This window comes from Myxine glutinosa, chromosome 3 (assembly GCF_964187855.1).
Source record: "Myxine glutinosa chromosome 3, kmMyxGlut1.1, whole genome shotgun sequence".
Taxonomy (NCBI): domain Eukaryota; kingdom Metazoa; phylum Chordata; class Myxini; order Myxiniformes; family Myxinidae; genus Myxine; species Myxine glutinosa.
The window spans coordinates 72945650-72972983 of NC_136263.1; the positions used below are offsets into that span (position 1 = coordinate 72945650).

At 42.4% G+C, this 27334-nt stretch overlaps 1 protein-coding gene across 1 annotated transcript in view; it reads right to left on the minus strand.

Moving 5' to 3' along the window:
• Positions 1-435: 435 nt before the first annotated feature.
• The window catches only part of LOC137423456 (netrin-1), a 184551-nt gene continuing 157652 nt past the window's right edge, over positions 436-27334 (minus strand). Inside the window, exons 6-7 of the mRNA XM_068110653.2 lie at positions 27210-27284; positions 436-2399 (exon numbers count right to left, since the gene is read on the minus strand). Of these exons, the coding sequence (XP_067966754.2) occupies positions 2044-2399; positions 27210-27284 (431 nt within the window). The 3' untranslated portion in view covers positions 436-2043. The remainder of the gene's footprint in view (positions 2400-27209; positions 27285-27334) is intronic.

Below are 27334 nucleotides of genomic sequence, written 5' to 3' on the forward strand. Positions count from 1 at the left end.
ACAAAAGAGACAGCAGTTTGCAAACGTGAAGGCTGGTTTGTACCAAAAGACTGCATTTAATCAAGCCTGCGGATGGAGGTCGGGAAGGGGAGGCTGGGTGGTTACCGAGGATGCTTTGGGTTCTGCCAGTCACTCCGCAGTGTTTGTTGTATGGGAGATGTACCACAGTGTGGGGTCTTTTAGAAACCCATTGTCCTTCCATACTCGGCACACACAAGGCCACTCAAGCCAAGGTGCCGGGCTTCCTGCGGCCCCTTTCAGGCCTCCATTCTCATGAGGTAAACGGCATTTGCACTTTCTTTTTTTTCCACTTGCTTTTATCCCCATTTATTCTCCTCTCTTTTCAGATTCTAAGCCCACACTGTGCGATGGCAAGGATTTCCTTGGATGTGGATTTCAATATATATGTGAGTGAACGAGTAGAACAAAGCAGCATCAACTTAAAGATTTATTCAGAGCTTTGCGAACCTTTGCATTTGTTTGTAAAGCTACATTGTCAAAATGCAACTATGAACATCATTATGGATTGCTTATTCCCCTTTATAAGATAATAGCCATACATCTTAAATTAAATAACGTAACAATAAACGTGAAAGGTTGCGATGAAACTCGGTTACGAAAGAGCACTACAGTTAATGGGAAGGTCCCTTATAATACGGGCTCTTCATGGTCGCTCCGAAAGAGAAGAAGCGGAGTAACGGAACACATCGACCCGAATGTACACTCTTTCCTTTTTCTCACAACAATTGTTTAACCAACTTTGAGATTTATTTCCCTTTTCTCCATCTACTTCTACTTCTAAAAATGTCTACAGCTTACAGATAATGCATTTTGCTCTTTTCCAATAATCATAGCATGTGTTAATAATGACATTTAAATCGAAGATTAACTTGACATAAAGTATTACTTACTATGATGTAAATATATATTTATATATATTTATATATATATAGAAAACGCCAGTGCCAAACACACCAACATTTATACAAAACACTTAAAACAAGCCTTCGTTTTCAAAATGATAAATTATACTGTTACCAATGATCATTACAAGGCGAAACCTACAAATACATTGTCAATTCAGATGCAGCACCCACGAACAAAATGGCAACACTGAAAGCGTTATTGAATATCCGATGAACATCAAAACCTTGTTGCTTTCGCTTTGTCTCCACAACCATGCTGCGGTCGTCCAGTGAACCCATGAGATTTCAAACAGAATCCTGCACTTCATACGTCGGTCTTAAAGGGAATAAAAACAAACAGTTGTGTAAAGTTTCCAACCTGGAGTTCTACGCTGAAGCAATGCTCTAAGTGGTAAAGTGACACCTTTTTCTGAAGTTCTGCTCAACATCTCAATCTTCCATGTTGCACCACGGGTTTTTTTTGTGGGTGTCGAGCAAACTGGTTTTCTCATGAACAATGGCTTCCATACAGTGGACACACTTTTTCTCCCGTTCAAAGCCTTATGGGTTTCAGAGTTGTACGTTGTTTAAATGGCTCTGCAGCCACATGTGCACAGCGAGGAAAGCCTGGCTCTTCTGGTTTCCTTTCTTCATCATAAGCTGTGTTCATGTGTCCTTTAATGCCATGATTTTCTGGTTATGTAAGCACGGGTGAACTCTCTCCTGTTGCGAGATACTAAAATGGCATGCGTCATTATAGACAGACATCAACATGCCTTGCTTCATGAAATAGTCAGTCCCATCGAACTTATTTTTGATAATTGTGAAAAGCAAAAAAAAAATTGTTTTTAAAGAATGAAGACTGTAAATATTTTTTCTTTTTGTTAAAACATCCCGACCTCTTTCCCCCAACCAACATCTCTCTTTCCATACACTGACGATATCCAAACCGCTGCACGATTGAACCAAGAAGGCATTTACTGTAGATATCTAAACGAGGCAATAATGGATCGTGGACTAGGTGACCCTTTGAAGCATGCTTTTCTTTCCTTCCTTCTCAAAGGAATTCATAAAAATCAACTCCACCACCTCCCTTCGCTTCCCATATCACAACAGCAGGCTGCTTGCCCTGGACTGCTCACGGCTTGCTGCAGCGGCCCTTCTTGTCGCGATGGTGGTACTTGCGCAGTCGCCTTGCCCACTGATCCCGCCATTGCATGACCACACTGCTGCGGCCGAGGGTTAGTCCACCATGTCGAGAAGCTTCTCTGCCAACGGCGCCGGCCCTGTTGCTTTCTGTGCCCAGCACCAGATACTTGCGGCCCGGCTGAAGGCGAGGGCAGCGGCACGCGGCATCACGAGCCGGGACCCACAACGCAAGGTCACCGTGCCGCGCGGGACTGGATCCTCGTCGTTTGAACACGGACACGACATTAACGGCGAACTGCATCCACTCACCGAGCAGCTGCTTGTGTAGGACATGCACCTGTATCGCTGTGGGAAAACAAGCAGGTTATTTCGCAATACAGATTTTTCATCTCTTTCGATACGCTGACAACTGATGTTTCATTTAAACTGGGTTTACATCTGGAACGACATCAGAACTGGATTGAATTTAGTTGCAAATTTTTTATGTTTCTGCAAATCGATAATACATACAACACATGTCACTTTGTTTTGATACATCATACAACCAACAACAACAGGCATTTAAAGGCCATTTTCCCTGCTAGAGCAGGGGTTAGCCTTGTGGGCCCCATGACAATCTTCTCCATTTTGCCCTATTTTCTGCATCTCTCCTTGTTAACCCCCTTGCCCACATTCCTTCTTCCACCACCTTTAGCCAAGTCTTTCTCGGTCTTCCCCGTCCTCTACTATCTCATACGTTCATTTCCATCACTCTTCTCAACCAGTCACTTTCATCCTTCCTCAACACATGATCAAACTATCTCAACCTGTTTCTCTTCACAGCATCCATCACAGGCTCTATTCCCATCTTTCGCAATTCATCATTTGTCTTCCTCTCTCTCAACGATACTCCACACATCCACCGAACGATTCGCATTTTCACCCTTTCCAGCCTTCGTTGCTGCTCTACGTTCATTACCCATGTCTCGCTCCCATAAATCATAACACTTCTCACACATGCAGCATACACCTTTCCCTTCAGATTAAACGACACTCCCCCCCTCATCAGCACGCCACTCAGTTCCCGAAACTTCTTTCATGCACATCTCACTCGAGCAACCGTTTCCGAGTCTGATCCACCTTCTCCATTCAGAATGTCTCCTAGGTAGCAAAATATTTTCACACCTTCCAGCTTCACGCCATCTCCAAGATCCAACTCGACATTTCCTCCATCTGCAGCTCCCTCTGTGCACACCTTACACTTGAACGTAGCTGCCACACTGGTGAATGACCCTCTCAGACCACTGCATTTTTGATGAACCCACTCAGCGCACATTGTACATTGAATGGAGTTCACTCCGACACTCTTCCTGCACACAGCACACGGCCACTTCCCAGTTCTTTCCACCTCACCACATGCTTTACCACTTGCGAGGGGGAGTTTAGGGTGAGAACAGCAAGGGAGAGTCTCGGAGGGGAGGGGTGTGGGGGGAGTTTAGGAGGGAAGGGGCAAGGGGGAAGATTTGAAAGAGATGGGTGATGGGGAAGATTTGGAGGGGAGGGGCAAGGGGGTAGATGTGGAGGGGAGGGGTGTCTTCTTCTTCCCCTCGATCTTTCCCTCGAACTCACCACTGTTCCCGTCCTTCGTCCTTACAGCTGTGCGCGCTCTCTCGTACATTGCCATCACTACTCTGATCAACCATTCCTCCACTCCTAACTTCCTCAATGCCCATGTCACTACTTTGCGTGGTACCCTATCGAATGCTTTCTCCAGATAAACGAACCCAAGAAACAACTTCTTCCCCTTCTCCATGTACTTCTCCTGCAACTGCCTAACAATAAAAAGTGCATCTGTCGTTCCTCTTCCTGGCATAAATCCAAACTGCATTTCGTCGATCTTCACTTTCTTCCTTATCCTCCTCTCCAACACCCTTTCCAATACCTTCATTCCATGCTTGAATAACTTTATCGCTCTACATGAGCCACAGTCCAAAGGGTCACCTTTGCCCTTGTAAAGAGGGACGAGGGTACTCAGTTCCCAATCAGATACATCATGCTCATATCAAACTCAAATTACTTGAAATATTTAAAAACATCAAATGAAAACCCAACTTCTGTGAATTATGTTGAAAGTGGTGTATTTTATGGTTTGGTAGGGTAAATGGAAGGTATATGGAAGGTTTCATCTAAGTACATTAATATACTTACACAGACGTTATGCAAAATAGATCGAGAGCATTGCCTAATTGTCAAAAACCTCATTTACACCGTTTACCATTTTAATAAAACAACATAGGAGCAATTGTTCTTTTGGTCTGCTTTTATCATGGTTTATATGGACAACGATTACACGTTTGGAAAATACTATATATGTGTATATGTATATGTATATATAATTACATACAGTCATAACCAAAAATATTGGCACCCTTGCACTTTTTTCAAATAACTCACAATTTCCTCTAAAAATAAGTTGAAATTGACTAAACTATTTGGTCTCTACAATTCTTTATTTCACTGTTAATATTACAGAACCTTTGTTTTTGATTCAGAACTTAATATATCCTTTTAAATCAGAAAATAAAAGAAATGGCATTGACAAAATTAGTGACACCCTAGACTTGATATTTGGTAGCACAGCCCTTGGACAAAATAACTGCAGTCAAGAGCTGCCTATAACCATGAATGAGCTTCCTAAACCTCTCTACTGGCAGTTTGTCCCACTCTTCTTGGGCAAACTGCTCCAGTATTCCCAGACTTGAAGGGAACCTTCTCCCAACTGCTGTTTTCAGATCTCCCCACAGGTGTTCAATGGGATTTAGATCTGGACTCATTGCTGGCCACTTCAGAACAGTCCAGTGTTTCGTCTTGAACCATTCCTGGGTGCTTCTTTTTTTTTTTTTTTTGTATACTGAATCGAGGCTCGTGAAAGAGCTAACATTTATTTCACAAACAAATCAACCAGACAAACAAAATATACAAAAAGAGGGAGCGGAAGACAAGATGGGGAGAGAAGGGGAAGCACACAACCACAACATTTGAGAGCAGGGAGAAGTGTGGGAGGGAGAGGGCTTGGGGGCAGGAGGCGTGGGAAGGGGAGGGGGGGGGTGGCGGGGGAGGTATAAAACACAAGGGGACCGAAATTAGCGGGGGTAGAAAAGATCACGGTTTTGGATGGGGGAGGATAAGAGATGGTGGTGAACAGCTGTTTTAAAGACCTGGAGGGTGGAGTGGGATTGAAGAGAGTGAGGGAGTTTGTTCCAGAGGCGGGAGAAAAGAGGAATGAAGGAGTGAAGGTGAGCAGAAAGTCTTGATTTTGGCAGTTTAACCATAAGAGGGTTGCAGGCAGATCTTGTGCGACCTGTAGGAATATTTGGGGGACAGAGCCCAGAGAGGGCTGGGGGGGCAAGGCCAGAGAGGAGTCGATAGAAGGCGGAAAGACCACCAACCTGCCTGCGGTGAGTGAGTGAAAGGCCCTTGGAGTTAGCTTCATCGCGGGAGATTCCAATGATTCTGAACGCTTTGGTTTCAACAGCGTGAAGACGGGCTAGGTGTGAGGCAGGAGCACCAGACCAGAGGGGAGAGCAGTATTCCATAGAGCTGCGGATGAAAGCCTTGTATGTGGTGAGGAGCTCAGGTGCGCCAAGGAAGGACTTCGCACGACGGAGGATGCCCAGTCGGCGACTGGCTTTGGAGGCCAGATTTGAAATGTGGTTTTCCCAGGAAAGATCATGGCAAATAGTGAGACCCAAAAGCTTGAGTGACAGAACTTCTTGGAGAAGATTATTCAGAAAGTGGATGGGAGGGTTTTCCAGTCGGTCTTTTCGGAGAGACATCGTAAGAGTGTGAGATTTATCAGGATTGAAAGACATGTTCCATTTGTTTGCCCAGTCTGTGATTTTGTCCAGGTCTTCAGAGAGTGAGGAGGCTGCAGACTGCCGATCTGAGGGAAGAGGAATGGAGCGACAGAGAGTAGAGTCGTCAGCAAAGAGATAGAGAGGATTTTCAAGAGAGTCAGAGAGATCATTGATGAAGACCAGAAAAAGCACAGGGCCCAGAACACTACCTTGGGGAACTCCAGCCTGAGCAGGAAGAGGAGATGAGAGAAACCCATTCAGGGCCACACGTTGACTACGACCAGAGAGGAAGTCCGCCAGCCATGCGTGGAGATTTCCATGGATACCAAAGGAGGAGAGTTTGGTGAGCAGAGCAGGGTGCCAGACCGTATCGAAGGCACGTGAAATGTCAAGGGAGACAGCTCTAATTTCCTGTTTGGCGTTGAGGACCTCCATCCATTGTTGAGAAAGCAGAAGCAGCATGTCCAGAGTAGAGTGACCAGGTCTGAAACCAAATTGATGATCAGAGATCAAGCCATTGGAGAAGAGGAAAGATTTCATATCTGAAGCAATGATGGATTCCATGACTTTGCTGATAATTGGGAGAAGGCTGATTGGTCTGTAGTTGCTGGGATCTGTTTTTGCACCTTTTTTGTGCAAAGCGGTGATGTTGGCTGATTTCCAAGCAGATGGCAGATGACCTTGAGCAAAAGAGAGGGTGAAGAGAACAGAAAGAGGGAGTGATAGAGCGGAAGAACATGATTTTAGGACCCGTGGGCTGATGCCGTCAGGACCAGTTGCAGAATCAGAGTCGAGGGTTGACAGAAACTTTTCCACCTTGTCAGGAGGAAAGGACACAGAGTCCAGGAGCAGCTGGGTACGACTGGGTACGGTGGGTACAGAGAGGGATGGGTTTGGGACACAAGATTTAGAGGCAAACACAGAGTTGAGGCATTCAGCTTTTTCACGTGCGGAGTCAGCCGTTAAGCCGTTTGAGGTGAGGGAGGGGATGGAGGGGGAACAAACACCAGAAACAGATTTGACCAGACGCCACCAGGATTTGGAAGAGGGAGACAGATAAGAGAGTTCGGTCTTGAGAACGGTGAGATATTGTTTCCTGGCTCTCCTGAGGGTGGACACACACTTGTTTCGGGCTTTGTGAAAGGAAATGAGATTTCCTTCCATTGGATTTGCTTTCCAGGAGACGAAAGCAAGTTGTTTCAGGGCAGCAAGTTGTTTCAGGGGAATTGTAAATGAATCTCCTTTACTTTGGAATTGAACTCATCTGTGGTGAGTTGCAGGTGCCTGCAATATAAAAATCACTCATTCAACCAGTTTGAAGAGAGAAAAGGAGTCGTTCTGCTGTTATTTGAAAAAAGTGCAAGGGTGCCAATATTTTTGGCCACGACTGTGTGTGTGTGTATATATGTGTCACGCTACCAGATTCTTGTACCAGATGCGCTAAACATCTACTGCGTATAAACGCCGTTGAAAGGCGGTGCCGCGTGTTTCACCGTTTTCGCTTCCGGATTGATCGTTTATCAGCAATAAACCACCGGAAATATACCTTTATTGGCCATCTGGTGACTCTGCTGCTGTTGGTGGCAAGTATGCCAGGCCAACCTGCTCTCACTGTAAGCCGGCCGGCCATCGCAGAAGCAACAGGGGTGTTGTGACCTGTCCACTACTTATATGACAATCTGATTCATTTTGTTGACTCATGCCTGAAAATGATTGAGACAGTCATTATAGTTTGTACAATTGATAAGACCTGTGCATGCTGCTCAGTGCTGTGCATCCAGTGTGCATGATATTTTATTCATATACTAGACAAAGAATATCGTTTACCGAACAATGCTGTACTTGTATGTACTTTGTGAATTAGGCTCACAAGACAATGACTTGACCTTTGAATCACACTTCTGGCTGCCAACTTAATATCCCGTGGGGTTTTCAAGTGTAAGTAGTATGATGCCACATGCATTTATTGTCCTTCATGGATAGGTCAAGCCTTGTGTACATACTTCTTGTAAATGGTGCTTCACCAAACATGTGTGTGAAAATTCTATACATGTAGGCCTACTCGTCATTTTGCCTTGATATTTTGGCATGACAGCTTGGGCTAGCATACAGATGGGGGGGGGGGGGGGGGGTGAGGATTTACAGTATTTGTGCACAGTTGCAATGCAGATTATGCTTGAAGATTCAATGCAGATTTATGCTGCACATAATAAATACAGCAGTAGTAGAAGAAACATGAGCGTGTTTGTTTCCCATAAATTCCAATTAAAATCAGTGCTGGTCACAACTTATTTGCTAGGAAAAAGTGAAAAATACAGAATATTGGCAAGGTGCCAAAAAAAATTGGCACTCGGCCAATAACTCTTATGGTACTTTTATTTACTTTACTTGTCCAACATCATGCTTGAAAAAAACCTTTAGAACTCTAGAAATTGATTCTGATTGTAAATTACTGGTTGGTATTTTTTGTGAAATTTTCTAGATTTCCTGGCATGAAAAGTTGAAAAACTTGACATTTTGGGTAACACATGAATATTTAAATTTTTGTTTTCATGCATTTGTAATTCCCCAATTTGACAAACCCTGCTATTTTATGGAGGTACAGGGTTGGTACTTTAATGCTGCAGGTATAACTCTAAATCCATAATTTGAGCATCTGGTACAAGAATCTGGTAGCGTGACACATATATATATATATATATATATATATATATATATATATATATATATATATATATATATATATATATATATATATATATATTGTGTACATGTAGACTGTGTATATGTGTGTATTTATATATACTAGGGCATGCCCGTACTATATATATATCTAAAATTATATCCCCCCCCTCTATTTACATGAAATGGTTTGGTCCAAAGCGAACGGCTTGCGAGTACGGTGACAATCCCCCCCCTCTATTTACATGAAATGGTTTGGTCCAAAGCGAACGGCTTGCGAGTACGGTGTTTTTTATCGGACCCGTGGAATTATAGATAGTAGTTTTAATTAGTTTTAAAACATAGTTTAACGCCAACATAGTTTGCCAACGTGAAATAAATGAATACGCTCTCAAATGTGCCGTCCGAGGCAGAGTCTGTTCGCCACGTTCGGCACACGTGATAACTCGCTGCTCTCTGATTGGTTGAATCGTTTTTTGGACATAGCTCGGTAACTACTTGTCCGATTAATATGAAACCTTGAAAAGGCACATCCTCGGGTCCCCAGCAATATACCTGGCAAGTTTAAAGTATATCGGACCCGTGGTTGTCGAGAAACAGCGGTCACAAACAAACATACAAACATACAAACATACAAACATACACACACACAGAGATTAGTGGAATTATAGATAGATATTTATATAAATATATATATATATATATATATATATATATATATATATATATATATTAGGGTGGGCTTCAAAAAATCAAAATGAAGATTTTCTCCGGGACATGGTCTATTTTTGTTCCTTTTGGTGTCAAAGGAACCCACACCAAATTTGAATGGAATCCAATAATACTTAGGGGTGCCACATCAGTGATGAATTTTCCCCCATGCAAAAATAGGAATTCCCATTTTTTGGGCTGTATATACACAAAATAAATACATAATTATATATATACATTAAATATAATATTAAAAATAAATATATAGTAAATATACATTAAATAATAATAATATATATTATATTATACATTATATATACAATTATACAATAGACAATTATACAAATATAGACAAATATAATACATTAAATAATGTATTAAAAATAAATATAATATATTAAAATTTAAATATAATAAATAAATATATAGTTATACAATATATATACATTATAATTAAATATACATTAAATTTATACATAAAATATACATTAAATAATAAATATACATAAATACACATTATACATTATATATATAGTTATATACAATATATTATACATACAGTTTTGAGACTTCCTATGATCACTACCTGGGCAATTTTCATGCATGTTTTGTACAGGTTCCCGGGGTCAGGGGTACGCTTTTTTAGTGTGTAATATGTAGGCCTAACTTATTGACTGTGGCTCTTTTGTAGAGAGTGACCCTGTGGAGTAAGAATTAACAGGATTTTACCCACATTCTTGCGTATTTTGCAGATATGGCATGTGCTAGTACCAGTGTTTCATTGAAAACTCGGGCTCAGGATAATGTGTATCTCATTGGGTCCACTTCTGGAGATGCCATCAAAGGTGCCAAGCTCCCGACTGTGCATCAATCTCTTGTCCTGTTTTTCCATCACCTGAAGAAGGAGAATCGCACTGCCCGGGAGAGTGCAACCCTCACCATTGAAGAGGTTGTGAAGTTCTGGGAAAAAGCTCACCTACCTACAACGACGAAGCAGCACTGCATCCATCGTTTGGAGAGGCTATATGAAGAATGGAGGAGCCTCCAAAAAGGTGCAAAGCGGGGTGGTGCGACCCAAGAGAAAAAGGAAGCATCCTTCAAGGCCTCCTTGGAGAAGACGTTTGATCTTAGGCATGCAGATTCGGAGGCCATAATCACCAACCCCGAGGACAGGAAGCTTCTTCACGATCAATTCTCAGAGAGGAAGGCTTCAATGGGATCTGTGGACACTGTGTTGGAAGCAAAAACGAAGCGAAAGAAAGAAAGGGAAGAAAAGGAGAAGACTAAGGCAGAGAAGGAAAATAAGAGACAGGAAATGGTCATGAAGGGTGCTACTGCTATGGAAGTCACAGACTCAGACTCTGACTCTGAGACCACGGCACAGGCTGGTTCTTCATCATCTGATGGTGGGATATCTCGTCCCAAGAAAAGAAGGCCTATCAACATTGATACCTACCTATCAACATTGATCCTGAAGTCGCAGCTTCTTTGGATCGTACGAAAACAAGTGACCGAATGGCTGTCCACAACTTGGCATCCATTTGTAGAGCAGTAGGATGGGATCCTGCAGAGCTGGCACTGAACCGATGGACAGTGCGGCGGAATCGCATGATGCATCGATGCAAAACCATGGACGAAATAAAAGAAGCATTTCATCATAATGTGCAGGGTCCTTTAGTGGTCCATTGGGATGGAAAGCTTCTTCCCGATGTCACTGGAGATTTTGTGCATGTGAAGGTGGATCGTCTTCCAATCCTTGTGTCCAACCAGTACCATGGAATGGAGCAGCTGTTGAATGTTCCCAAGTTACCTGACGGGGGAGGAGAAGCTATGGCAACCGCTGTAGTGGACACACTGAAGAGCTGGAACCTTGTGGGCAAGGTGAAGGCTTTGTCTTTTGACACAACGGCCAGCAATTCAGGTGTTCGTGGAGGGGCTGCTGTCCTCATTGAAAAGAAGCTACAGACTGAACTAATTCATTTGGCTTGCCGCCATCATGCGCACGAAATCATTCTGGGAGATGTTTTCACCACTCTTTTCGGTCCTTCATCAGGCCCTGACATCCAGCTTTTTAAGCGGTTTCAGGCGGAGTGGCCGTCCATTGCCCATCACCAACCAAAAAATGGATTCACAGATCCTGATACGGCAGCTGAGTTTGCACAGAACAATGACATGATGGATGAAGCTCTGGAATTTGCTCTTGTGTGTTTGAAAGATCAGCAGCCACGAGATGATTATCGTGAACTCCTAGAACTGACTGTCATCTACATGGGAGGAATCCCACCTCGTGGAATCCGGATCATGGCTCCAGGAGCAATGCACAGAGCCAGATGGATGGCAAAAGCACTATATTCACCACAGGTGTTCATGTTTCGGTCAGAGTTCCACTTGACACTTCGAGAGGCGAGAGAACTCCGAGCCTTCAACATTTTTGTCTGCCTTGTGTATGTACAGGCTTGGTTTCGGGCTCCACAAGCTATTGAGGCTCCCCTGAATGACATTAACCTCTTCAAGAAGTTGGAAAAGTTTGAACAAATCAATCAGAAGATGGCTCAGGCAGCCTTGAAGGCACTTGGCCGCCACATGTGGTCCATGAGCCCAGTACTAGTGGCATTTGCATTCTTTGACACCAGAATTGACAAAGAAAGCAAGATCAATATGATTGAAGCATTGAAAAATGACGGTGAAAACCCCTCTCCAAAGAGACCAGCTATCAAACGAGGAACCGCCCTGTCAATCGCTGGCCTCATAACAAAACACACCAAGCATTTCTTCAGCATCCTAGGGACCCCAACTGATTGGATGGATAAGGATCCTGGTTCATGGGAGCAAGAAACCAGCTTTCAGGAAGCAAAGAAAGCCGCCAGTGGCTTAGTCGTGGTGAACGACAGGGCAGAAAGGGGTGTCGCATTGATACAAGACTACAATAAGCTCCTTACAAAGGATGAAGAGCAAAAGCAAGCTCTGCTCCAAGTTGTTGCTACTCACAGGAAGATGTACCCCGATGCCAAGAAGGCAACAGTGGTGAAAAGGCCCAGAAATAGGAGTTACATTTCTCATTATATTTGGGTTTTTTAATATTATGTGATATGGTGTCTCTTCATTTTATGAACTGAACATTTGGATTGTTATCATTGAATTTGAGTTTTCATAGCAATATAGTGCTATTTGTGCAGCTATTGTAACTTGTGTTTGCTAGAATACAAAGAAAGTGAGTGGAGGGTGGATTTTCATAAAACAAACTTCTGGTTTTGCTTTCGATCCATATATAGAAAAGTTTTGTAGACACCTTTAGTTTGAAGGCTGATGTGGCACCCCTAAATAAAATCAGATTGCTTTCATATTTGGTGTCTTTTCATTTTGGAACAAAAGGAACAACATAAAGCCATGTCCCAGTAAATATTTAAAAAAAATTATTTTGAGCACCACCCTAATATATATATATATATATATATATATATATATATATATATATATATAATTACATCTGCCAAAGGTGGACGGAGGATGTTTTCACCCCTGTCTGTCTGTTTGTCGGTGATCAGGATATCGCAAAAAGTTGTGGACAGATTATGACAAAACTTGGTGAAGGACAAGAACAAGCTCATTTCATTTTGGTTCAGGTTGCCGACCGCATGCAGATACGACGTAGCAGTGGGATACAAAGGGTACACTGTTCAACCTGGCAGAGGTACACGTTTTACCAAGTGCCATTCTAGTTTCCATTGTTTTTATTTGCTTCCCTAAAGTTGGCATGTGATAGTACTCTGATGTGCTACTACTACTACCACTACGAATTAAAAAGCCCAAATTATTCCCATCTTCTTGTGGGGACAGCTGGGGAATGCTATTGGCCCAAGTCTTTCAGGAGCCGGCTGGCCAGGTCTGATGTTCAACTTCATGAAAAGAATTTGGAACTTAACGAGGGTGCTAACAATAACTCGCCAACTCTTTGCAAAGAACACCATTGTATCTTTAACGTCCACCAACTAATGTCAGCAGACGCCCAGTTTAACGTCCATTGGCGGGACGGTACACACATGATGCTTTGGTCTGACTACAACACACCAGGATGAGAGTTTATAGCTCAGTCGAGTTTCAAAAGCAGGTTAGACAGCTCAGAGGAGAGTGTGCGTACATCTGGGATCTCCTGTCAGCCCTATGAACTACTACTGCAGAATGCATCAATTGTTGCTAAACATATAATATACTGAAAACTTTGCTTCTACAAGTTATCTTCCTATTTTACAGGAAAACTAACTTTCAGTTATTGAACATTGATTAATGAGGAAAAGGCATCATGGGTGCCCTCCACGATGCCCCTCGGGTGGGTGTAAGTGAATAAAAGGACTATGAAAAGGATGAATAATAATTGGCGATAACATAAGCAGCTGGGGCGAAATGTTTCTCTTTCTTGCACAGTGTGTTCCTTGCACATTCTTTAAAAATGCAGTAACACTCACTAGCCATTCACAGATGACTCACTGTTTTGGCTCACATTTCACTTTTTCTCAGAATAACTTTACAGGGCATGTTGCATCATCCCATTGGAGCCCCTGAGAAATAAACCAGGCATTCTCACATCCATGGCCAAATTGAGTTTAAGCACGCTAAAGTAATCTTTCATTGTCCGTACACCTTTGGTGTTGATGCCAGCTATGAACAAAATGTTTGAGGCTGATACTGATCCGTGTTCAATGGGAATTGGATGGCATTCTAAATTGGAAGCTGAACTTTGGGCCCTTCATTATCAAAAGTTGTATTATGTGGTGTAGCCTGCTTTACTTCTCAGGGGCTCATTTATTCCACCTGTCATCATTACAAAATAAGGTTAAATAGTCTGACACTATCAAATGTGTTAGTGTGACATGTCCATACATTGTAGGTTTGGAAAAAAGACCATTTGAATTCCTTAAATTCTTTCCCCCCACTACAGCATGAAGGGAAATAATAATCATGAGAATGAAATGCACAACGCTCAGATTTCTTTTGTTTTTTTCTTTTCTTTCATGATTTTCTTTTTCTTTGCAGGAGCGAGGTTCAAAGTGGGACAAACATCAAGGAAATGATCGAACAGTTTAAGAGGAAGGGAGGAAAGACTGAAAATAGCTCTTACAGTAAGAAGTTAGCTCTTACAGTAAAAGTTCGCTCTCACACGAGCCTCGACTTGGTATACAAAAAAAACCAAGATGGTTCTGTTAGGAAAGGTAAATGGGGGGTAATAAAGATCATGGTTTGGAATGGAATTGGGAATGACCAGAGATGGCAGTGCACTGCTTGCTTGATGCTCTGGAGAGAAGAGCAAGACAGCCTCTGGAAGATGATTCCATAGACAGAAGTAAGGAATAAAATAGTTGAGGTGTGCAGTCAGCCTGGACTTTTGAAATTTAACCAGGAAGGGGTTACTGGAAGAATGCGTGCATGCTGGAGTAGATAGGGAGGATGGAATAACTGAGAGAGCAGAGGGAGCAATATTGTAGAAGAGGCGATTGAAAAAAAACCAAAAAAAAACAGACCACCGAACTGCCTAGAGCAACAGACCATGTGCTTCAGCTTTGGCATGAGCGATTCCAATATTTGTGAGAGCTTTGGATTCCACATAATCCAGGAGAAAAATATTTCATGCTGGGGTACCAGCCCATAGAGGGGAGGAGTACTCCATTGAGCTACACTGCAACAGGATGCTCTAGACTCCGTTGTGCTTCACTGAAACTCAGAGGTGGCTCAGACTCACTCGGATCTCTGACATTGCTACAAGGTTCATGGTTTCACATTTTCGAGATTTCTTCATCATGAAGAACTGTTTAAAAGGTTTTGCAGTCAGGGTAGAATACTTATTTGAACAGGGCTGATGAATAAGAATAATAGAGGATTTTGTATCTGTTTTAAATTAAATGGAAGGACAAAATAACGTACGGATTAGACCGACTACTGAGTATGACATTGTGATCCAAATCCCAGTTATATGGGTGTGGAAGTAGTGCGGACACAGCAAGATTACCTTTATGCATGGTTAGAGCACCTGCGCCTTTGAATAATGAATCATGTGAGACTGATTTCTAGAATTGATGTTCTTCAGCTTAGACCTGCTGCTAATGTCTATGAAGAGATACAGTGTTTTTAATTACAGCAGCAAGTCTGCATTGAGCAAAGCCTCAGGTTAGGGGGAGGAGCTAACATGCTTTAACCCCATTAGAGCCTCATAGCAAAGGCTTGAAACATTGCTAGTACCTATGGTTAATAAGTATATACAATAGTTGCAATATATACTTGTAGATTGAATAATATATCCAGTACCATTGGTGTTTATTAGTCTCGACCTGCAGGGGATGCGAGACGATCGCAAAGCCCCGTCACTGTCTGTGTGTCCAAGTCCATATATTTTCGCTTTAAACATGTTTTGTCTTTACAACCGTTTCTCCGATCAATGCAAAACTTTAAACATAGGAAGCACTCCCCACGGAGAATATTTTATTGCTAAAACTGATGTCATAGGTCACGTGGTATGGCAGCCATATTGGATTAAAGGAAAAATTGACAAATTTCTCTGAAACCGCTCAACAGAAAATATTGAAACTTGGCATATGCCATCAACTTCCCATGGAGTATGTAGGGTGATAACGATGACATCATCGGTGAAGTGGTATTCCAGCCATAATTGGTTGAATCGAAATCCTTATCCAAAAAATCTGAAACTTCATATATTTGATATATTACCCGAGGTGAGTGAAGAATTAAATTTACGACATACATAACCCATGCCAAGAAACTATGTGAAATAATAGGGTGCATGGATGATACAGGATAACAAGCATTCTGAGTATTCCGCTGCAATACATGTCCCCTACCAAAGTTCAAAGTGCCTTAACTTTGTCAAAAATGATCGAATATGCAAATTTATGCACGGTTGATGATGGTTTTCAAACTTGATCTGAGGTATGCTGAGACACATGTGTGTCATGCCTCGCCTCATTCATAAGCCCGCAAGGTCGCTCCGTGGAGCGGCCTGCACGTATTGCACTGTGTGAATTATATAAATTATTACCAACTCACGGTCTGAGGAACTAGCGATTCAAGAAATATCCATTTCTTAAATATTTTCGTTTAATTAACGATATCTGCCAAACCACGTGCCCTATCGCAAATTCCAAAAGGACATTTTAGTAGACTGACATGGTGAACAGATTTGTGAAGTTTCCCCTCGATTGGATCAAAAATGAGGGAGGGGTTCGGTTTTAAAGGTTCATGCTTTAAAACGTCATAACACTGAAACCATCAGTAATTTATTATGTTTTCCGGTTCACGATCAATGATCGATGTGTATATATAATTATGTTGCTCGGCTTGGCTCCGCCCCTCCCGAAAGCGCGCGCTGTGTCACGCTGTTGACGTTCGCGAGATGAGGCTGAGGACGCGCAGTGCGGCTTGAGGAGAACTCGAGAATAAACAAGATATCCTTTAAAAATATATATTTTCGTTCAATTAACGATATCTGCCAAACCACGTGCCCTATTGCAAATTCCAAAAGGACATTTTAGTGCTGAACAGATCTGTGAAGTTTCCCCTCGATTGGATCAAAAATGAGGGAGGAGCTCGGTTTTAAAGGTTCATGCTTAAAAACGTCACAACTCTGAAACCATGTGACGCATGATGTCATGCTCGCTGACTTTTTTGTTCGTCATGGGTATGCGATTCAGCCTGCAAAGTTTGGCCTCGATCTGTTCAGCCGTTGCAGAGAAAAAGAGGTTTTCGTGTTTTCACGAAAAAGAATATGGCGACCGAACCACGTGGCCTGTGACGTCATAATTACCATTAAAATATTCTACAGACCGAGTCCATCATATGGTGAAAATTATATCTCAATCGGTCCTATTATTGCAGAGAAATTGGTTTTTAAAGGAAATTAAAACTTAAAATGGCACTGAGTTAAGGATCATCAGAATTATCAGAATTACCAAAGTTCAAAGTGCCATAACTTTGTTAAAAATGATCGAAACGTCGTGAGGTTCGAACTTGACCTGTAACTTATCATGAGGAAACCTTGTGCCAAGTTTGAAATCATTAGCTTTAAGCGTTTAGAAAAAGAAGTCCGGAAAACTGTTCTTTGCGTGACGGACTGACGGACTGACAGACGGAGGGACGGCATGCAAACCTATAGTCTCCTCCGGTGTACACTGGTAGGGGACTAATAACAGCAGTGGCCATAACAACAGTGGGCCATAATAGTAGCGTGTTCAGTTAACGATGATATTTTTGTTCAGAATGAACGTGCGAGGTGAGACTATGCGCTCTTGAGTGCCCTTCTAGTTGGATGATTGTTTTTCATTCCAAGAACATTGTGAACTTTCCCCTACCCCCATTCCCACATCTAAGTGAACATCCCCTGCATCTAATTTAATATATGCACGTATGTGTACACATGTATGTGTACACATGCACATGCACACACAAACACCTACTCACCTACACGTATATACAGTATCTAGGAAAGAAAAACTCTTCAGGTTGGAAAAACATTCTCGAGAAAGCAAACTATGATTGCAAATCTTCTGCTAGCAACCACTAACAGAGTGAAGTCAAAGAAGTGCCAGTGGTACGGAAGGGTAGTGGAACCCTAGATTGAAGAAATGCCATCAGAAGGTGGAAGGATTGCAGTATACTATGTCTCAGCTTCTATAAATGGAGTGCAGCATATATTAAGAATATAAGGATTAGCAATAATTCAGCTACCTTTGCAATCACCCAACAATGGATGGAGGCCCCCAATCACAGAGATGAGATCAGGGCTGTCTCTCTGGACATATCCCATGCTTTTGATAGTCTGGAATCCTGCCTTACTCTCCAAACTCCTTGCTTATGGAATCGAAGGGCAACTCCACACATGGCTTACTGACTTCCTATTGTAGCCAACGTGTGGTTCTCAACAGAATCCTTTCATTTCCTTTCCCTGCCAAGACTGGAGTTCCCCAAGGGTGTGTTCTGGGCCCAGTGCTATTCCTGATCTTCATAAATGATCTCTCTGACTCTGGAAAATCCTCTTTATCTATTTTCTGATGACTCCACCCTCTGCCGTGACATGTTTCATCTTTCAGACAGGCAGGCTGCAGACTCTTCCCTCTCTTCAGACCTTGAGAAAAAAAATCACAAGCTGGTCAAACACTTGTAATATGTCTTTCAATCCTGACACATCTCACACTCTCACTATCTCTCTCTCTCCAAAAGGACACCATGGCAAACCCCTTTCTCCATCTACTTTTGTAACAATCCTCTTGAGGAGGTTCAGTCATTCAAACTCCTGCGTCTCTCTATCAACGATGATGTTTTTTTGGGCAAACCACATTTCTAAGTTGGCCTCCAAAGCCAGTCGCCGACTGGGCATCCTCTGTCATACAAAGTCCTTCCTTGACACACCTCTCTGTCTTCTACCGCTTAATTTCTGGTCTTGCTCCCTCTGCTATTTCCATACTTTGTCTCTCCTCCCAGGTTTCTGCAGGGCACACACCGTGCACTGTCAACCCCCTTCTGGTGAAACTACTTAAATCCATGATCAATACTCACCTACACTCATTTATTGCTCTTTTGCCCACCAGTGGAGCCAACTTCCATATTCTCTTCAATCTCATTCTACAATCCAGGTCTTCCAGACAGTTGTTCATCACCATTGCAGATAATCTCCAATCCAAAATCATGATCTTTTCTACCCTCGTTAACTCACCCAACCCCACGCAAATCCCTCCTCCTTCCAAATTTCCAGTTTCCCCTCCTGAGAGCTTCCTTCTCTATCCATATTGTACACACCATGCATCCTCTCCTGCCCCTACCCTAATTTCTCCTCATGCCCATTGTTTGTCCAAGTCTCCCTCTATCTCGGCCATCAACTCTGCTGTTGGTGTTTTCCCCTCTCTCAAATGTTCCTTTTGTCTTGTTGTGTCCTGATCCATTCAGTGTACTATTACTAGCTCTTCCATGAGCCATGACTATGTAAATTGTCAACGAAAAGATAAAAATCTGCTTGCAACTACAGTTTATATGTTGGAACCCATCTGTGGATCGGTCCCATCGGCCAATGGGTCTGACCCGTTTGGCGACCCATCTGTGGATGCACGAGAAATGACAATGCAGACCCATCGGCCGATGGGTCTGCGCCATCTGCGGATGTGTTGTTCACCTTGAAGGAATGTGTATGCATCAATGGTGGATGAGTTAACCTAACCCTAACCCTAACCCTAACACCCTAACCCTAACAACCCTAACCCTAACCCTAACAACTAACCCTAACCCTAACCCTAACCCTAACCCTAACCCTAACCCTAACAACCCTAACCCTAACAACCCTAACCCTAACCCTAACCCTAACCCTAACAACCCTAACCATAACCCTAATCATCAGCACCTGCCACTCTCTACCCTGCCACCATTCCCCTCCGCCATTATCAGAAGAACACCTAATGTTTTGTATGAATGTTGAGCACCATTCTGTCAACACATTCCTTCAAGGTGAACAACACATCCGCAGATGGCGCAGACCCATCGGCCGATGGGTCTGCATTGTCATTTCTCGTGCATCCACAGATGGGTCGCCAAACGGGTCAGACCCATCGGCCGATGGGACCGATCCACAGATGGGTTCCAACATATACATTAATCTCAAATTCTCATGTCACTGAATAATATGAACTTGTGATCAAGTTTCCTATGATCCACCTGCACAAGCGCATGTCATTTAATTTTCATTGTGTGTGACGAAAAACTTTATAACTTTCAACTTTTCCTTTAACGTGCCCTTTTACTCATTCGACTTTGACTTATGTGACTTGTAAATTATTTCAAGATGAGTCTGAGTGATGGGGGCAGGCTTGATCAGCTGTAACTCTCTAGTGAGGAAACACGTTAAGGTGACCCGAGGCGTACTCGGCAGATGGAAAAAATTGAAATACGTTCCCCGGGAATCCCTTAAGGTAACAGAGGTGTTCTCCTTTGGGATGTAGCCCTCCTCCCAATCAGGGTAACTCCTTACAAAAGGTGGCTATTAAAACCTCCCTGACTCATCCATACCCAGATGACTGCATCTGTTAGAGATCCACATAATGTGATTGTTACAACAAGGAATAAATAAAAACTTTTATAATTGGTTCTTGCAAAGTAAGAATACGGAATTACAACGTTCGAGAAGTCTGACCTGAACGAAGTACAATATCCATGACCTGCAAGTCTGATACAGTACGGTATATTATTGACTTTGCAGCATTTATGGAGACTCAGCCCGCTGATTCTGGGCTAGTCAAAGAAGAGAGACATCATTATGTTTCCAAGGGCAACTTGGCATCATTATGCACATTATGCACAACACAAATGAGCAAAATTTGGAGTTATATTTGCAGTAAAAAGAAGTTTCATCAAACCACCTGAACTGACATAAGCTCACTCTGATCACCTTATGACCATACAAGTCACAGTTGGACCAAACCATTTTCTGACGTATTGTCCCACAAAGCAGCACGGTGAACAAACTAAGGTCGCATTTTAATGCTGATCTTACGAAAAGAATCAATGGAATGCTGACAGAAGACAAGCTGATCATTCTAGGAGATTTAATGCCTGTGAATGAAACTATTATTACACATGACCATGTGTACCGAGACTGTATGTGTTGGCCAGAAGGTCAATGCTCCCTGCTTGCTCTGCGACAGTGGGCCAACATAATCGGTTGGCAGAAGATTGAGAACAAAAGCAAAAAAAAACTCTCAACTGATTTAATAGTTTAGGTTTCAAGAATGATGAGTGATGTTATTTGCTGAAATTAAAGACACAAGGGTATGGTAGAATAGTTATAGTGTCTGCTCTAGAGTCTGGAAGGTGGCGGTTCAGTGGTGCAATGGTTATAGCATCCCTGTGACAATATCCCTAAAAGGTGTTGCGACATATTTGCACACACACAAGGAGCCATCTGGAGAGAAGATTCTAATCCACAAAAATGGAGGGAAGAGTCTGGAGGGGGAAGGGAAGAGTCTGGAGGGAGGACCTGGACTGGCTTTGAAGACCAACTTTGAAATGTGATTTGTCCAAGAAAGATGAAGCTGATAGTGAGGGCTAGAAGTTTGAATGAATGAACTTACTCAAGAGGATTGGTCAGACAGTAGATGGGGGTTTCCCGTACAGTCCTTTTGGAGATGGATTTATCAGGATTGAAAGACACATTCCAAGTGTTTGACCAGCTTGTGATTTTTTTCAAGGTCTGAAGAAAGGGAAGAGTCTGCAGCCTGCCTGTCTGAAAGATTAAGCATGTCACGGCAGAGGGTGGAGTCATCAGCAAAGAGATATAGATGATTTTCCAGCGAGTCACAGAGATCATTGATGAAGATGAGTAAAGCTCTGGTGCAATAAAGACTGTCGAATCAAATAACTGTCTCAGATTCCTTCATAATTTCTACTGTGGTTTTCTTCAAGGTGCAACCCACGATCCTGGACTCTTCAGTAGAAGAGAATCATTGTGTCAGCATGCATCACCAGCATCATGACATTCCTCATGCGAACAGTCATTAACTGTTGGAACTAAAGTTGTGTACTGAACTCCAACAATCCACAATGGCGACATTGGTATTTACTGGATTATGTGAATTCGATGTGACAAAAGCCACGAGAGGACAAATCACTATTTGGTTATAAGAAAAATGAAACTTCATGTTGGAGAACTAGGCAGACAGTAGTGCAGAAACTCCAAAACAAATTTGAGGTTAATAAGTTGAAAAACCCAGAAATCAAAACAAACTTTGAACAGTCACTTCAAGTCACTCAATCAAAAACACGAGGATTATTGGTGCACCTTACACAAAACAGAAAATGGCTACACGAAATTGGATGCATCGAGAAACAACACAAATAATGGATTGGTGACACTAATGGCAGAGTTTCGGAATTACTGAACGAGCATAGTATATTAACCAGGTGAGCAATGCAAAGCGGCAAATGTGACGATCAGTTCTGAATTGCGAGAAATGAAAAACAGATGCTGGCATGAAAAAGAACAGGAAATCCACCAACATGCTGACTCAGGAAATACAAAAGCTATGTTTGCTTCATTGAAAGCCATTTATGAACCATGCTGCAGTCATTCAGGAGTGAGGGTTACAACGCAGACACATCCACATTATTTACATCATCGACAGATATCACAGAAAGACAACGGAACACTTTAAGAACTTGCTCTCACAGTTAACCGACATACGTCAACCGTTATTGTTTTCTGAAACTTTGTCTTACCAGTATTAACTGCAACGGCACTCAGTAGAGAGCATATCTCTGCCTGGTTTCCCATATCACATAACGGTGAAGAATCACTTATCAAAAATTCTACTACCTGGATCCGGATGTGGATCTTCACCAAAATTGAATCGATACTTCCTGTCACACACACAACCTGTCCAACAAGTTTTGTACAAATCCATCCATAACTTTTTGAGATATCCTGCTATGTATCGTTTTTGGCCCCATCTCCCAATGGTGAAGTATCACTTAAAAAATTAAATAATTCTCATATCCGAATCCATATTCAAATCTTCACCAAAATCGAATCGAATCGACCTTGTGAGACACCCAGCCGGTCCACCAAGTTTAGTCCAAATCCGTCCACAACTTTTTGAGATATCCTGCTATGTATCGTTTTTGGCCCTATCTCCAAATGGTGAAGAATCACTTTAAATATTCTAGTAGCCGGATCCGAATCCTGATCTTCACCAAAATCTAATCATTTCGTCCTTGTCACATACGCTACATCTATGCCAAATTTCGTCCGAATCTGTCAACAACTTTTTGAGATATCTTGTTCACAGACGGACAGACAAACAGCCAGACAGGGGTGAAAACATAACCTCCATCCACCTTTGGTGGCAGAGGTAATGAAGGGTCAATACATTTGAGAGACGAAGAGCTAACATTTATGTGAGCAGTCTGATTATGCTATGTCGTGCATTACAAAACAGTACGGGAAATATTGACTCAAGTATAATTCATAAACTAATAGAATCGATGCCAAATGGAGTTATACCCCACAAAGGTTAATAACATGACCCTTCCTGCCACTACTGTGGAGTTCTTCCAAGGAGTTTTTCATGGCGTTTTTCCAAAGCTGCTTCTCATTACAAAAGTAACAAGAAAGAGCAATCAGAGCTTGCAGACCCTCGCCAGGATTTGTTTTTAGTAGTTTTTAAGGCTTCTGTGTTAAAACAAATATGGCGGCCGAACCACGTGACCGATGACCTCATAATTTAAAAAAAATTCTCCACCAATTTATCCATAGATGATGCTCAAGAAATATCTTCTTGATCGGATGAAGTTTTGTATTTGTCGAATTATGATGTCATAATGGAGTTGAAAAACTTTGATGTGCTGACTATGACATCAGCTGACTATGGCTGACTATGACATCATTATTAACATATATTATTCCCCATGGAGAGTTCTTTACAGTGAGACATGTCTCAATATTTTATATGCAGCGCTTTTGGAAATATAGAGGTGCAAAGTTTTTCGGTTTTTCAAGATGGCGCCCATACCACCTGACCTATGACATCATAATTATCATAAAAAAATTATACAGGAGAAGTTGCACCAATGGTGAAAATTTTGTCAATTGGACCAACGGTTGCAGAGAAAATCATATTTATTCTGTGAGAACAAACAGACAAAGAAACAGACAGACAGACAAACAGACAGACAGACAGACAGACAGACAAACAAACAAATGGACCCAAATGCAATACCCTCTCCTCTGGCGATGGTAATAACACTTATTATAATAGCATAATATTCATGATATCGCCTCCGCCCCTCCCCCTCCCCGCCCCCACACCCTTGTCGAAGTGAATTTTATTATCGGGAATCTGACCTTTTCAATGACCTGATCCTGAGTATAAGTAATATACTTTTTTGACCTTTGACCTCAAAAACTATGCTCAATGAACCAATACACAAACCCTATTCAAATTTCTAGTCAATGGGATGAAAATTGATGATTTTATGCTGCGTTGACCTTTAACCTTTTGACCTCAAAAGCAATAGGCTTCCATTCTCAGACTAGCTATACCAGGTGGTTACGTTTTGTGAAGATTGGTGAATAATTGCAACCTGTAGGCGAATGAAAGACAGACAGACTCGACCAACCAATAATCTTCGACTTCTCAACCAATTAATTGCTTACATAATAGCAAATTCAATAAAAGCCTAAATAATCGTAAGTTGAAGATTAATCAATTGTACAAAGTCTCTATCTTATATTATGTCCATCACAACAACTCATGTAAATGTCAGAGGTGGTGCGCAAGCCAGAGAGATAGCTGAAAGATTGCCACCGCGACCTGGCCATCAAAAGGCCACCATTGATCATGTCCTTTCTTTGAATAGAATATGTTTTAGCTTCGAAAGGCAGATGGGCCCGAGGAATTTTCGGAAAAATTGAGTGTTCTTGTTTGTTGTAGTTAGTTGCACAATAAACTTTATTGCAGGAGGTGGCCATTTGTTGGCCTGTCATGCTTGTACTATATCAACACCACATTAATTTAATATTTCTGTTTAGCAAAGTAATCTTACTGGTGGGGTTGGGGGTGCAGGTGGGGGAGTGTAGCAGATGATGATGCTATGATTCCTGTTATATCTACTTTTCTAGAAAGAAAAATCCATAAAGGTTGATCAGGGTGGGGTGTCCAGGGATGTGATCATTCCTCATCTCTCCATCCACCCTACCCTTTCAGAAACAAATGCTTTCGTTATTTTTATTGTTTTAACGTTCTTCCATAAATCACCTTTATTGCTTCTTCTTCTTCTTCTTTCATATGCAGCACAAGGCTGTGGGTAGCATCATTGGCTGAGGGTGTGACTGTGCCGCTGATGCAATTGATACATTGTGTAGGTTGGAGTGGGAATTTGTAGTTTTTTTTTCAAAAAATTTTCAGGGTGCCGGTGATAGCTCATCTACTCTTTGTGAAGGACACTGTGAGACATTTAACATCCACCAAATAATGGCGGCCGATGGGACGTTTAGTTTAATGTCCATCGGAGGGACGGCACACACATTGATGAATCACTGTGGCTGTGAAACATCGGGATGACAGTTTATAGCTGGGTCGACATTCGAACCCAGGCAAGACAGCTTAGAGGTGAGTGTGTGTGTACCTGTATACCATCCTGCCAGAGGTGTTATGGCTCAAGATTATGGCTGACTCGTATGGCTCAAGATTTTTACTTCAGCAATCCACCTTGAACTATGAAAGCTTCAACCTTGGAGACATTGGCCTATCCTGGCAGGTGGCCAATGCACCAGGATTAATGCTTTCTTTCTTGAGACAGACAGGTTGGTGGCATCTAAATCTTGTGCTGGCTCTCATATTCTCCTACCGCTTGTTGTATTTTCTCTCCTCCAATCTTCAGCTGCATGAGATTTTGTGTGTAACTCACCATGCCATTACTTAAGGCACCAATAATCTTCTCACCTACATACAATTATTAACAATCTTCCTACCAGTTATGGAGGTCTCCTCTACAGACATTATCCTGAGAACTGAAAACATCTACCGGTACCTGATTGATGTCCAACTTCATTTTGATTTAAGACATCATATTCTCACAAACCCTTACGTGGAACCACCTGTCAAGTATGTTGGCCTTTGGCTCTCATTGTTTGGCAATTTTGTGAACTTAGATGCCATATAAATATATATATAATTTCAAAACACACCTGGTCACAAGTGTGCCTAACTGACCGGGTCCTCAGTCGAGGTCCTCAGCATCATCCCGTTTCGGCCCTTCAACCTCGATACGGTCAGCTAAGGTGGGCCAGCAGGGGCACATATGCCTCCACATGCAGCAGCTACACCTGGATGCGTACATACCCCCACCCCCAACCAGTGAGAACACAGACTACAACAACAAAACCGCCTCCACTCCCAGAATCCACAGCCCCTCACCCACTCACTCACATACCAAAAAAAAAAACACACCTAACCAACCGACCACCTACCCTTACAACATCTACCACTCAAACAAAATCACATTCATGCAAAAGCACACCCACTCCTGCAACACACACACACACACACACACACACACACACACACACACACACACACACACACACACACACACACACACACACACCATCCACATCACACATCTCCATTTCTCTTCTGCGCTCAGTCACTACCCCTTTTGACCGAAATGAACCACCACCCACAACCTCAACCTACACCGTTCGACGTGACCTGCACCTCCATAAACCTCCTCCATATCCAAAATGAGCCTTTCAAGGCAACCTGGGCCACTTTGTCACACATCCTCCTTCTTTCTGTACCACACACTCCAAGCCGGGCAAGAAATGCAGAAAAAGGAATTGCCAATATACCCTCTACACCCCACCTCAAATGGCTGACACAAAACTCGCCAACCCTTCTCCCGGCACTCTGCCTCCAGCTCACTGTACTTTCCTCTCTTCTTCTCGTGCACCTCCTCCATGTTCTCTTGCCAATGTACAGACAATTCCCCTAAGATGACCTGTCTTGTTGCACCTGACCAGATGACAATGTCAGGCCGCAACCTTGTCACACAGATCTCCTCTGGAAATACCAATTGTGGCTTTAGGTCTGCCACCACCTACCAAACACAAGCATCTGACAGCCCTCTTGCTTTCCACCTCCTCCACTTTCCACCTCTTACCACTTAGCCATCTTTGACAAACAACACCTCTCCCCCATCGGTCTCCTTCTCCACTCTTCTCTCTCTCTCTATCTCTATCTCAGCACCTCTTGTTGCACGATCTGTAGTACCACCGCCAATATATACACTGTATATATAATTTCCAAAGATGGCAGTTACTTTGCAGTTTTGAAATATTGTTCCTGTTGGGTTATAATACGTTTACAATAATGTTTAATCTTACTGTAATCCCTTTTGCAGTATCTTTTGAAGTTCAATCTTTGCTTTGCCTTGGGACTCCGGCAATGTTTTTCACAATCTGCAAAGCAAAGACAAGGTGTTAGCAGTAGTAATTTAATCATACCAAGT